The 15,026-nt window shown below is 33.4% G+C and overlaps 1 protein-coding gene across 1 annotated transcript; it reads right to left on the reverse strand.

Annotated features, from left to right (window-relative positions):
• Nucleotides 1–89: 89 nt before the first annotated feature.
• LOC108377641 (extensin-like) lies at nucleotides 90–14,719 on the reverse strand. Its single transcript, XM_017633915.1, has 2 exons — nucleotides 14,544–14,719; nucleotides 90–369 (listed from the first exon to the last, which is right to left on the reverse strand). The coding sequence occupies exons 1-2, from the start codon at nucleotides 14,569–14,571 to the stop codon at nucleotides 134–136; spliced, it is 264 nt and encodes an 87-aa protein (XP_017489404.1). The 5' UTR covers nucleotides 14,572–14,719; the 3' UTR covers nucleotides 90–133.
• Between the last annotated feature and the right edge of the window lie 307 nt (nucleotides 14,720–15,026).

Below are 15,026 nucleotides of genomic sequence, written 5' to 3' on the forward strand. Positions count from 1 at the left end.
AATTAAAACAAAGTAAGTTGCATATAAAATCACGTAATTTTATTACAAGAAAAACTATTTTGTATAGGTATTAATTAAACATATTTATGGCGCAAATTGGCTCTTAGAAAATTAAATTTTTTTATGTATACTACTATGTGGTTATAATTGGTGGCGTGGGTCTTCTAGTTGGGCGCGTTGGTCTCCTAGTTGGAGGCGTAGGTCTCCTGGTTGGGGGCGTTGGTCTCCTAGTTGGAGGCGTTGGTCTCCTAGTTGGGGGCGTTGGTCTCCTAGTTGGTGGCGTAGGTCTCCTAGTTGGGGGCGTGGGTCCCCCAATTGGGGGCTGGGCTTGAGTCATAGCTATAGTGATTAATAGCACAACTCCAAAAACTGGAATTCAAAAAGTTAGTAGGAAAATCATATGCATATGTACCACTACTTAAGAACTTACGAAGCACGAAGCAATTCCTGGGCCACATTTTTCGATGCCTTGATGATTTCGTGTTCGAGAACGGAGCACAACTGATGGTCTTACAACATAGCAGACGCGCTTTTATAGGGGAATCGACATCAGGAAACAAGTCATTTTCGGATAACACTTGCAAGTCTTTTTACCATTGTCTAAATTGGTGACAATACATTTAAGTGAAAAGACTGTCCGCGTTTATTCATTGCTTAATTTTCGACAATACTACAAAGCGAGTCATAAAAATGGTTAAACAAATCAATTTTGAACCCTTTAGCTTCGAAATGCTTACATTTGTATGTACGGTTGCAACTACATACACTCATACGTACTAAGAAATACATATATAATATTCGTTGGCAGTCTTAGTTCCTTCGCTAAAAAAAACTTTTAATACAACCAAGAAGAATATTTCATAAAGTTGTCAGTTGACATGTCAGAGTAAGAAAATGCCGATGCATATAATTAAATAATCAAGGAATAGAAAAAAAAATTAGTAAAGAAAGCGCGCGGACGCGTTTTCATACGAATCTCGAAAGGCGAAGGGCTATTTGGATAATAAGAAAGAAAATATATTTTCGGTATTCATGGAAACGCGTAAATTCTAAAAGTAACCAAGTAAAAAAAAACGTTTTATTATACAATAAACTGTAAAAACAAACCTCGTTTATTTGCCATAAATAAGACATGGGTACAATAAATAGTTTTGTTAAAAGAAAACTAAACAAATTCTTTTTACATGTGAGGCCATCAGGACCAGAGGAGCCTATCTATAAAAAAATGTTTAGTATTTATTATGAAAAAGAAGGATCTATAAAAAATAAATGCCGTCCTTTTCTAAATAATTCATTGCACTTAAAATATGCTACATATTATAGTAAAAAAACGTAAAGTGCGTACCTCAGGCTATTACCGTTTCGATTCTGGTAATTTTAAGGTGCACTTAAACTTTTTTGGAAATGTCCTGGAATGGAATAACTGCCACCCAGGTTTTTTTGAGAAACAAAAGGGTACTGTATAGATTTTGCGAAAAGAGTATTTTATTGTTAATTTTCCACAGATTTTACTTTAGCTGTATTAATTAGCTTTTAAATTTTAATCCCTATTTACATTCGCCAGCAGTATAAACTTTGAAAGAAAAGTTCATGTGTCGGAAAAATTAGTAAAATTAGTAAATGTATTGACTCAAAGCAAGATTAAGCATTTTATTTCGGAAAACAGTAAACAGTGACTATGATTTTTATCGACACCTTGGTTTTTGATTTCAAAATTTTAATATACTTATGTATGTAAATTTTATTTACGGTCTCTGGTTTCCCCTGAGAAAGTATAAAATTATTCTCTATTGAAATTATGACTAAGATTTTCGTTCCTAGATTGAGAAAACTACATTCATATCTTCTTACTACTTTTTTCTCTGTGTACTATTTCACTCATGTGTTCCTTTGGATCTGCAGTGTCGAATTTTGAAAAGGTTCACCTATCAAAACGAATCATAATTCCAACTCCTGATTTTTTTTTTTAATCCACCGCCATTTTATATATAGAGTTTGAAGGAAAACACATTAATTTTAAAATGACTCCGCTTTGATTGGTTATAACAAGTAGCTGCCTAATCATGATCCGTTTGGCATTGAGTGTCCCAGAAATTTGTATGTATATTTACGTATTATTATATTTACTTTATAAATCAAATCAGTTGTATTCGATTTTAAATTCCCAAATTTTTCCAATGCGATTTAGTTTAAAAAGTTTTAAGTATTAATTGTAAATGGTCATAAAAAAAACTTTCATTGATACATATTTATGGCATTCAGAGTATGGGCCCACTATTATGTAGTTTAAAACATTTCTTATAAGTGGTCGGAAAATCGTACTGCATATTTACATTCGATTGATATTACATGTATGTATGTATTTATAACCAATATTTATTTACACCATATACATAACCAATATTAATATACACCCTAATATAATTTACATATTTTTTCTACATACCTGTTTTTTCGGTACTGTGGGCATAAAATGAGTAATATCTCAAATCAAGATCTCAATTCTCTCTAATATTTTAGTCAAGTCCCAGCTTGCAGACAACACGAAAATTCACATATATGTACATATACATATATTGATATTTATGTACATATGCATATGCTACTACCTGTGTAGGCGCACGCTAATTATTATATTCTCAATTTCTCTTACAGCTACAACAAAATAAACATAAACCCACTCTCGCATAACACGCGGAAAATTAACGGGACGACCACTGAATACAGGTACATGTGGAATGGAAACGCTTGTTTTTGCTGGCACGGTGATTTGTGCTATTCACGCGCACTTTGCAAGATGACAATTAGGAAATTAGATTTTTCATTCAATTTAGTGCGGCTGTTATATGCACATAAGTACATACATATGTATGAATGAAACCTGAGTGATTTAGTACGAATTGAATATCAGACCTAATGCATACAATTCGAATCAAACTGCTTAACAGAAATTGGAGCCAGTAAAAAATACTAAAACTTAACAATAAGCTCATAAACTTGGATTTTAAAAAAATATACTTTGTGAAAAAATTAAATATTTTTACTAGTTCTTGAAAAAAAAGCCATTAGGGTGTAAAATAGAAACGAATACGCAATTCTTGAAAATTTTAATATATTTGTAGCGAGTTATAATAAAAATTTAATAAATATTGAAATATAAACCTTATTTTACGTATGTATTTCTTTAGAAGTTATTTGACAATTTCGACGTATGAGGAAGTTTGTAAGTACCCAATGTTGTGTAAAATTATGGAAACAAATTATTGAATGTTTAATTTATTAATTTTTTTTAATAATGACTCCGTAAAATTAAAAAAAATTTACTTTAAACATCAAAAAAAATAACCTACATAATAAGCTTATATATAAATAAACTTTTAACTACGATGTCATGAAAGACGAGAGTAGGGGCCGTGCCCCTCTTCCTCTGGGAAATTTGTTAGGCATATATATAAAGCAAGTCCTGCAACCAGGCGCGCAAAAAGCGCGCATATGTAGATCGCCAACGATCGACTTTTCTTTCGTTCAGCTCACCACACCAGAAACTAATTTACCACATTAACTACATAAATACGTAAGTATGTATGTATGTATGTGTATGTACACATATGTACGTATGTATGGATGCATTTATGCGCATATTTGGTATTTATTAATGCATAGGGAACATCATGAACGTAAAACACTATGCTGGAATAAATAAGAAAACGAAACAAGTATTTGTTTGTGATCCTGCAATCAGGAAAAATGAAGGGGCAGAAAAAACGCTCGGTCGTGTCTTTTACAATGCGGTATAAAATACTTGCCTTCTGTTCTCCTGGTAATTTGTTGACTATTCGAACAACTTTCGACAAAAATAAATAAATTGTGACCGCCCCTCTCAGACGGCACATATTGAATTATCCGGAGCGCATACAAATAAATCTGGTCTGCATTTTTTGGAAATTGCAAAAACCAAGTCAAGCAACCAGGCGCGCATTAGTTACATGGAGGTCGCCTTTACCCCTTTCTACATATGTATTTCCTTGATCATAGTTTACTATATACTAACTTGGGCTGGCGTTACTACTCTACTATATATGTAGTACGCATATAGGGAATATCATGGAAGCGAAACTCTTCTGGAGCAAGCCAGTAAATGGAACGAGTATATTTTGGTGATCCTGCGAGCGGGTATGTGTACGGCTCTCGGTGAAAAGTTTGACGGACTGCCGCTTCAAGAGTGCCAGCCTGCCTGCGTTCAATTTCTATTCTCCTGGTAATTAGACGACACTACAAAATTGTTAAAAAAAAAATGTCGCCATATTGATAATGCCCACCACATATCCGAAATTATTAGGCGGGCATGAAAGTATTACTGGACCAGCGGAAGATTTTTCGATGATGACTTTTGCGTGACCGGTAATATTACGTCTCCAACTAATTTAACCAGGCACGCATAACCCACATGAAGGTCAAGCTTGACCGGTTATTTTTTTTCTTTGTATACATAGTTCACTACTTAATAATTAGGTCCGAGTTACTACGCCCTCTATATGATATGCATATAAGGAACATCATGGAACCGAAACTCTTATTGAAATGAGTTGGTAAATGGAACGAATATTTTTTAGCTGATGCCAATGCCACATTTTTGTTCCTGTTCTCCTGGTAATTGCTGACATTATTTTTATGTAGAAATTTTTTCTTTCTTCACCAACGAGTTTTTAATTTGACTCCATTATATACAAATTTAACATACGCTCATTAAACTGAATATGGGGGTTCGGTCCAGCTATTTGTGGAGGCTTGCTATTTCGGTATGAGCACCTGGTAAAATGGCCTTCTATAATGAATTGGACAGTGGCTGCTGGCAGCCTGCCAGCAGCCACTGTCCACACCTCCAATAAGCATATAAAATTGTATCAGGCGCTGATAAAAGTACGTATATGCCGTTTTTTATTTTGTATTAAGAAGGTTTTAATAGTGGCCTGCTTCTTTCTTATGGGCGCCTAGTAAAATGGCTGTCTGAGGTGAATTTGATTTCTGTTCCCCTAGTAATTGTTTTGCTTTTTTTTCACCTTTTTTGTCTGGTTGCATGCTGGCAAATCTGTATCGATCTTGATTTTCAACATTTACAAAATTGTGTGTTAAAATATTAGCCGCCCTTAGAACACATAGGAGATTGTTTCTCCTTATTTTTCTTTGCATCACAGAGGCAAACAGCACAGCCCGAAAATAACTGAACTAACTTTATAAATATGTACATTACTTAGTACGTACGTATGTACATATATATATGGGATTATTAAGCAACAGACTAAATAAAGGAGCGACAGAAGTAAATTTTACGAACGTTTGCTGCCATAACCTTGCGGCTGGAAATAAATAAAGAAGCGGACATGTTTGTGGGTCTGGATGCTTTTCTAGTATTCATCTTATATTTCTGTTCACCTGGTAGCTCGCTAATAGATCCGGATAGGAACTTTTCCGATTACCAACCACACGTGACAAGCTGAAAAAATCTTGGACATGGTAGGAGCCCATAAAAAACACTGTCCGGTATTTCTTTATTGTTGCCATGCTGAATATAAAGTCCTTTGAAATATCAGAAATAAAATTATCCTTTAACCTAGCTTGACTTACCTGCTTATCTAATCCTTTGTCCTGATGCGAATTTGAGCCTCAAATGACTATAAAATATTTTATTAGACCCCCGTTTTGTAGGAAAATTTAAAAAATATTTGCAATTGGAATTCGAATGGACTCTCAAAAAGGATGAACATTTGTTTTCCACTGACCTATGAGTTGTAGCTGAAAGCACGAGCTAAGTGGTTAGAAAATCGATTCCCGATTCAAGTTTGTCATTAGGGTGTGGAAAGTGTAAGTTAACTAGTTTTTCATACTTACATGCGTAACACTTTTATTAAAGTATGTTTTTCTTTTCTACATTAGTCAAGTAAATTTAGTCAAAATTTCCAATTGCCAGGATTTCCGCTGTAGCCGCTGTATTTAATAAAAACAATTTTTGCTTTTCCAGGATTTTTTAAACTCATTTCTTCCTAACTCATCGAGGTTAGGAAGAATTTGAAACGCGGTGTTTTGTTTGTACATACGTCCAAATTAAATCTTTTCTTAATTTTTTAAATTTGCTACACCTTTTCGATGCCTTTTAAAAGAAGAAATGCGGTAAAACATATTGGGCCATATGAATAAAAACTAAGCGACTGATTCAGCAAGTGCCTCAGGTTAGTGACTGGTTCAAAAGCGTTAGCCGGAAGGATTTAATTACAAGTTCGTGTTACCTTGCAATGCATTTACAAATTTTATTTAATAAAAATTTACTCCTTTCATAAACAGTAATTAGTAATTTATTAAGATCTTTCAATAGGTATTTCCGGCGGAAATTTTCAACGTCTAGCTATAAAGAGAATCGACAATTTGCGCGGTAAAGGATAACCTTTAATTACGTAAGAATTATGTAACTATCGAATATTATTTGTCAAAGGTCTGTTGAAAAAACTGGATGCATCGCTTGTATTTTTACTACTTTTTCTTAGATAAGTGTGTTAATTTTAGTTTCATAAAACGGCTTATTATTTATGATTAAGTTCCGTATTTTCTTTTTAGCTTAACAGAAAAACGCACCAAATCATTTTGACCGGTTTTACTATAAAAATACTAGTATCTATTGAGGAGTGGGACTTGGCGTGCAATATATTGTTAATATAGTATGGAAGGGGCGTAACTCACATTGTCGCTGAAATACAAAAGGCCGTAACTAACTAAAAATCCAAAATTCACTTTTTGATTGATTATGATGCATTTCATCGAATCAAAAGTCCCTACATCGTTTTATGCAAAGAAAAAATTTTAGTTAGTTGTGGCTTTTTTGCATTTAAGCGACAATGTGAATTACGCCCTTTCCATACTATATTAACGACATGCTGAAAATTCGCGTCTATTTGCCTCAAAATATCAAAGCACATTGAGCGCATGGAATGCAACAACAAAACGGATTTGATGGCTTTTCGTACCGACAGCGGTGAGTAATTAATTGTGCCTTTTTAACGAAATAACAAAATTTTAAACTAATTCGGCTGGCTGCCACGACTTTAATTTAAAAACAAAATATTCTTTGAAATTTTCATTCCTGAAAAATTAACAATTTATTTGCTATTTCCACCTATTTAGAACCGCGCACACATTTTCAAACCAGACACAGAAGAAAGGATTAAAAATGAATTACAAAAGCTAAAATCGAAAAAGGCTAAAAAATAGATTCTCCAAATTCTAAAAGCACCAACAGAATGCGAATGAAGAATTCTTTGGAATCTAACGGTGTTTAAACAACGATCTTGCCATAATTAAGAATTCTTTGGAAAACAACCGTGTTTAAACAATGATCTTGCCATAACGCTAGTTCGTGAAGATGAAAGTCAGTCACATCCGACATTTGCACCGCAATAAAAAAAAAAAACAAATAAATATAACTGAAAGTCCTCTCAACTCGTGCGGCGTCAATCGGAAAGAATTTACAATTTTGTTTAAACTTTTTCAGGGTTGTCGCCTCGAGCGAGTAGTTTTGATTTACGACCCTTTAAGAAACAGGCTGTAACCCGAATAGGCAACAACATAACTTTTATTAAATACAGTTTTCCAATTTTTAAATTTAAGTTCTAAATAAAAAAAAAATCCTAAAAATTACTCACTTTTCCATTTTTTGTTTACCTAAATCACCTAATTTACTTACCTAAATTATTTCTTAAAAATATTTGACATCCGCATCCGCGGATGTTTGCTTTTAAACATCCGCATCCACATTCGCATCCACGGATGTCTAAAATTCCACATTCGCAACATCCCTAGATTGGATACTTCAGATGACTGTGAGTCTGACACACAATTTTTTTCTTAAAAATAAATTCCTGTAGCAGTTCCCATTATTGATGTACATCAACATCAAGTATTTGTAGCAAACATTCAAGCCTCGTGTCTTCAATGGCGTTTTGAACCACAGACAGTTGAATAAATGGGCGAAAATCCAGCACGAAAGAAATTATTGCCATTGACCCGATTTATCACATTCTATAACAAAAAACAGCTGAAAATATATTAATGGTTACCAGTAATACTTCACTACACTATTGGCCATTGGGATCCACAATTCTAAATTTCAAAATTATGTGGTGAAATTTAAAATAAACAACCCAAAACATGACTAAACAAAGTTTGGTTAAAATTGTATTTAAAACAAAGTAGGTTGGGTTGCATATAAAATCGCGTAATTTTACTACAAGAAAAACTATTTTTTAAAGGAATTAATTAAACATATTTATGGCGCAAACTGGCTCTTAGAAAATTAAAAATTTGTATGTATGCTACTATGGTGCTATAGTTGGTGGCGTGGGTCTTCTAGTTGGTGGAGTGGGTCTTCTAGTTGGGCGCGTTGGTCTCCTAGTTGGTGGCGTTGGTCTCCTAGTTGGGCGCGTGGGTCTCCTAGTGGGGGGCGTAGGTCTCCTTGTTGGGCGCGTAGGTCTCCTAGTTGGTGGCGTTGGTCTCCTAGTTGGGCGCGTGGGTCTCCTAGTGGGGGGCGTAGGTCTCCTAGTTGGGCGCGTTGGTCTCCTAGTTGGTGGCGTTGGTCTCCTAGTTGGGCGCGTTGGCCTCCTAGTGGGGGGCGTAGGTCTCGTAGTTTCCGGTGTTGGGTCAACAGGAACTTCTGGCTCATCGGTCTGCGCTTGAGTCATAGCTATAGTGATTAAAAGCACAGCTCCAAAAACTGGAATTCAAAAAGTTAGTAGGACAATCATTAATGTACAACGATTTAAGAACTCACGGAGCACGAAGAAATTTCTGGGCCACATGTTTCGATGCTTTGATGATTTGGTGTTGGAGAACGGAGCACAACTGATGGTCTTACAACAGAGCAGATGCACTTTTATAGGTGAATCGACATCAGGAAACATAGTAATCTTCAGATAACACTTGCAAGTCTTTTTACCATTGTCTAAATTGGTGACAATACATTTAAGGTGAAAAGACTGTCCGCGTTTATTCATTGCTTAATTTTGGACAATACTACAAAGCGAGCATAAAAATGGTAAACAAATCGATTTTGAACCCTTTAGAATCCCAGTTTCATTAAATTGTGTTCTTTTATTTTCAGTTTAAAATATATGTATTCATGCTTTCCACATCCACTGGAATGAATGGTTGCGAAATCTCGACACACGTATCTTCCTGTGTTTGCAAAATCTTCGGCGCGCAAAATACTCTTGGTTAGTGTCGTCGCTGGTATTAATGGGAAATCGGAAAATAAAATATAAAAATATTAAAACTAGTTTCCTTTCTCTGTGTTCCTATCATCAGCAGTTCCACATCCTCCGTTGTACATACATATGGGCATTTTTAAAAAAAGGTAAACCGAAAATGCAAGTAAATGAATTTAAACGGCTTTATAACTTTATATTTCGTATTCAGATGGCGAAAAGAGGTTTCGAAAACGATAAACTGTGGAGAGAAGAATTAAAAAAATTAAATAAAAAATTAAATTTAGTATGTGTTACTAGTAAAAATATTGTATGGGCGGAAATTCTGATTAAAAATGAATTGGTTGTGACGGTCCATAATTAGACTTTATTTAAAGAGTGTTTAATAAAGGAAAACCTTACACGATTGCTGAGTTTTGCTTAGTTTTAACATGTACTCTGAAATCACTTCTGTTTTTGTCGCGTCCGTTATGCCCTACTTTCATCGATTTTCTCGACTTCAGTGTTCCAAGTGCACCTAGTTTTTTGTCAACCAAAGGACGGTATAAAAGCTACACAACAGCAAATTTTTTTTACAAGTGACTTCAGTTTTCGTATGATTTATTTAACTCTAAAGTCGTACGAATGTCGCGTCCGTAACCCAGGAAATACCCATATGTATGTACTTAAATTGTCGTTTGTATAAGGTGCTTGTGTGCTCGGTTTTTCTATTCAAGAGAAAAGAAAGTTTGATAACAGTGATACAAATTAAATATCTATTGCCTTATCCATAAAAAATTATGTAGCTTTAAAAAAGCTTAATGCATTGAAAAATGTATGAAAATGTAATTTTATTAGGCTCTTTAAACGTACTTTATTTCTGATTAATAGGGCCATTATGTGCAAATGTTTTTTAATAAGTGTACAAAGGCTTTAAAGTAGCGACTTCAATTAATACACCGTGCGACAGTCAATTTTACACACGAAAAAATCAATATATTCACAAAACTGAGGGCCAAGTATAGTAAAACTGCGTTTTTAGTTTTTCTCTCTGACGAATTTTTTTTTAAAGGACTTTAAATTTTTTATAATAAGATTGAATAAAAAAATTGTCAAAAGATTCGGTACATTGTAGAATAATAATATTGGTATCAATTAAAAGTAAAAATTCTGTAGAATAGAAAAAAATTTAATTTGTGGGTGCACCAGGACGAATAAGTATTGAAAATGTCCTTTTAAAACTTTATTCTTGAACATCCTTGGAAATTTCAAATATTTATTTTTGAAAAAAATATATGTCAAGGACTAATATGTTAACTACCACATCCTCGAATTTCGTCCTTCTAACTTTATTAGTTTTAGATACAAAAATTTTACACTTCTCTTAATAAGATGTTGATAGTTACAATATACATAAATAAAGATATTGGAATCATTACTATGGAACCATATATGCGCTCAAAAAGAAAAAACTGACCGTATGATATACCTAGGGTTTAAATACTTTAATCGTTTTGTATACAAGGGCGTAGCCAGTCTTTCATCTAGATAGCAGGAGTGGGAAAGGACTGGGAAAAAATGTTTTTAATTATATTTTTTTTGTGTATATAAAACGAAATTTTTGGGGTTTAAGAAAGTATAATTTTGTGGCCTTTACAAGGATAACAATTTTTTAAAATCGGTTAGTATTTTTTTGTTTAAAATATTTATCTTTATAAAAAAAGGTATTTTTTGCTTTCAAGTGTTTTTTCTTAAATTTTTATACCCGAAGTATACAATCTTTTACAACGATACCAAATTCTTAAAATCGGTTAGTAATTTCTTTGTTGATTTATTTATTTTTTTTTATAAAAAAATGTATTTTTTTCTTTTAAGTGTTTTTTCTAAAATCTTTATATATTAAGTATACAAATGCGCATATCGGAAGAAAGAAGATTTGATTGCGTTAACAACACGATACATTTTTTTTAAATCGGTTAGTAATGTGTTTGTTTAAAATATTGTTATATATGAAAAGGGTATTTTTTCCTTTTAAATGTTTTTTCTAAAATTTTTACATACAAAGTATACAAATATCTATAGCAGAAAAAAAGAAGGGGGTCTAATCACGTTTACAACGATACTAACTTTTTAAAAATTAGTTCAAAATAGTTTGAAATATAAGGTTTTTAATTTTTCGAAGATCTGACCTTTGACCCGTTATAGCATATCGTCCCGTTTCTGCCTTAACCACGTATTTACAATTTTTGGGGAAACTAATATTACCACTTATAACAGCTGTTTAAGCGTCACACTATCTGAAAATAGAACAAAGATTTAATGAGGGTACTCACTACTGTTAGTTGAACCAGAAATATTAAGTAAAAAATGCGTTTATTGTATCCTAGGGGAAGAGATTAAGCATTTTTTCTTACACTCTCTAAAATACCTCTATTGTAGATACGAGGTTAAGGCAGAAACGGGACGATATGTAATATAAGTTTGCAAAAAAAAAGTTATAAACCATTTAAATAAGAGCAAGAGGCGGTCTACGACTGTTTTTGTACTTATTTACATATAACAATAAAAAATAATTTGTTTACCAAAGATCCTATTTCGAACTTCGAAGGCCCATGTCTCGATTTCGGAGGCTAACATCGAAAAACGGAGAAATTATTTTTTTACCTATGACTCAGTCTCTTAAAAAAATGGTTTGGTCCAATACCCAGCAGAGTCCTGTGCAGTGATAATGATTCTAGTATTTTCATTTATGCATATTGTAAGAAACAAGGCTTTTCAAAACCATTTCGATTGATATCCAGTGTGTAACATTTGATTTATTTTTTTAAATAATTTGAATAAAATTTTTTAAAGGTGGCAGCTCTTTTCTAAAAAGTAATCCCTTATTGCACATCTACAGGCCAAGGTTGTTAATTTGACGTCTCATTTAGGAACGAACGGTGCGGATTTGATGAATTTAATTTTTTAACAAGTGGCAACTATTTTCAAAAACTAAAACTAGTTTGCACATCTACAGTCCAAGAGCTTTAATATGACATCTCACTTTTGAAAATCGGTCGAACGGTGCAGATCTATTATCCTGAACAAAAAATCCCTTCGCGTGTTATATATGTCACCGGCCAAACCCGATCTTAGGGCCAACTAGTTTTTCCTAGGCTAAACTAGTTCTACCTAGATCCAATATATCCGTCCAATGTGGAAACAAGTCGGACGCAATAATATTTAGGACTGCGTACCTGGAGTTGGACTGATGAGGGTTATTTTTTCAAGGTATTCTGCGAAAAAAATTCTGTGGCCCCTTATCTAGTTTAGCCTAGGCAAAACTAGTTTGTCCTAAGATCGGGTTCATTAGAATATTGTTATTTGTGATAAAAAAAGAGACACGTATTTTATTTATTTTTCAAACAAATCCAAGCATTTTTTTTAATTTGGTCACCATTTTGAATTTTGAAAAATTGACTTCAGATTCCTAATTAGCAACTCCAGAAATCCCCTGGTAACAAGTTCTAAGCCATGGCAAGGCGTAAATCGTTCAGTATCAACGTGCTAATTTTACTAAGGTCTTTTCGAGAGCATATTTTCGGGAACTAGGCCCATTCTAACTGTCCAAGACAGGTGTGTAATAAAGGGAATGTTCCCCAATAATATCAGACCAGCGCGACCTCTAAGAAAACTTTTTTTTTTAATTAAAAAAACATGTTTCTCTGCGTTTATCACAAATAACAATAATTTGAGGTAGCGTTTATGAATTTCCAAACAAAAAAATTTGCTTAACTACTCTAATATAAATAGATATGCTGTAGTGTAGAAAGGAAGTGCTTAAGTTTTGTATAAAACCATGCGCTTACCTTTTTTCTTAAAACTCCCACCAGAGAGAAGATTTTCAAATTTTCTTCGAAACTTATTTTCGCAGTTTGGCAAACTCCAATTTGATTTTAGATCCCTGGTTTCTTCGACAAATTTGCTTAGAATTACACGTAAAATCCTCCGACTGCCAAAAAAGCAGAAGGTTATCACTCGTCGGAATATTTTTTATTTTATTTTTTTTAATATATGTTATCGCACAACTTTGGACAACATTAACCGATTTCCAAAATTTTATCAGAAAGGTAGTGTCTCACAGGTGGTCCCATACTAATTTGGTTTAGATCCGATTATTTGATCATGAAAAAATTAACGGCAATCCCAAATTTTCGGTGGTGATTTTTGTTTAAGAATTACTTGTTTCCTTTACTTTTATCTTTTCGTGTAGGGTTATATTTATCTTTTCAATTTCATTTTTATCTTTTCCTTTACCTAAATACTGATCTTTGTCTTAATTATTTACTTCATCTACACATTCACACCCACCCAGTCGGAAAAGTAGTAAAGCATTACAAGGGTTGTTTTACTGATTATTTATACGATTTATGTATACATTACATTTTCCCACTGCGCACCTTTGTTATTATATTAAGTGTTTATTCCTTTCTTCTACTGCAGACTCATCTTTAGCTTGTTCCTTGTATGAATCTTAATCTACATAAATCTTATTCCAAAACTGCCGCTTAGCACGTTTATTTAATTCAGTGTCAATATTAAAGCATACAGTTAGGAGGCATTTCCTCCTCATTAGTGTCAATATAGAATTGATCTCGACATCAAGTAAATGACATTTTTTAGCCATATAGCTAAATTTTCTACTAAATGATCGGTCTGATAATTTTTGTATTTGTATTTAAAACAAAGTAGGTTTCATATGAAGTCACATAATTTTATTGGAAGAAATATCATTTTTTATAAAAGTGAATTGAACTTTTTGAGGTCGAAAATTAGTTCTTGAAAAATTAAATATTTGCATATATACTATAGTCATATTTGAAATCAATCAGTTAACATTCTGTCAATCATTGTGTCTCATTAATCTTTACATTCGGCGGCAGGTTCTCCAATTTTTAGCTTCTCGCAACAGTTTTGCCTGGTTATAAACCAGTCTAAAAATAGAGGAGAAGACAGTAATAAGTATAGAATTTTCAAATTATATGAAGTATTTAATTTAGTCTACTTACTAGTACGCGGCCTTGATTGGCAGTTAATACTGCGTGAAGCACACTTAGAAGCTTGGTCTCCTACCACGGCCTAGTTGGCCTCCAAGTTGGACGCGTAGGCCTCCAAGTAGGTCTCCAAGTAGGTCTCCAAGTTGGGCGATAACCACCACCACCCTCTGGATCTTCAGGCTGGGCTTGAGTCATTGCTATAGTGATTAATAGCACAACTCCAAAAACTAGAATTCAACAAGTTAGTAGGAAAATCATATATCGCGACCTAAGAACTTACGGAACACGAAGGAATGCCTGAACAACATGTTTTTATAACTTGATGATTTCGAGTTTGAAAACGGAAAACAACTGCTAGTCAAACAATTGCGCCGACGTACTTTTATAGGAGAATTGAAATCAGCAAACAAGTGTTCTTCAGATAACACTTGCAAGTTTTTTAACAATTGTATAAAATTTGAACAATACATATAAGAGAAAGGCTGCCTTCGGTGCGTTTTTTATAGCTCAATTGACAACGAAACTACAAAAGATATTTTAAAAATGATTTACAGTGATTCATATAACACGGTCAACGAAAAAAAAAACAAGAAAACTAACAGAAGGGGAAAAAAGTTGTTTCACTTAAATTGATGATGAAACCTTAATATAAATAATTCCTCACAGTACCTTACAATATTGTGCAAGGCAGACAGTGAAGAAGGTTACGCCTAAATAAAAATTATAAGTTTATAGTTGGTGTTAATTTCACAATGGGAGAGTA

The sequence above is a fragment of the Rhagoletis zephyria genome, unplaced genomic scaffold (assembly GCF_001687245.7).
Source record: "Rhagoletis zephyria isolate East Lansing unplaced genomic scaffold, Rhagoletis_zephyria_1.1 Rzeph_scaffold_12443, whole genome shotgun sequence".
In the NCBI taxonomy this organism is placed as follows: domain Eukaryota; kingdom Metazoa; phylum Arthropoda; class Insecta; order Diptera; family Tephritidae; genus Rhagoletis; species Rhagoletis zephyria.

What these genes read in the sequence shown, in the direction of transcription:
- LOC108377641 (XM_017633915.1), bottom strand. Translation starts at nt 14,571, where the DNA reads ATGTTGTTCAGGCATTCCTTCGTGTTCC. An exon ending in CAGGCATTCCTTCGTGTTCC is followed by an intron (nt 370 to 14,543) that starts GTAAGTTCTTAG and finishes TTTGAATTCCAG; the next exon opens with TTTTTGGAGTTGTGCTATTA.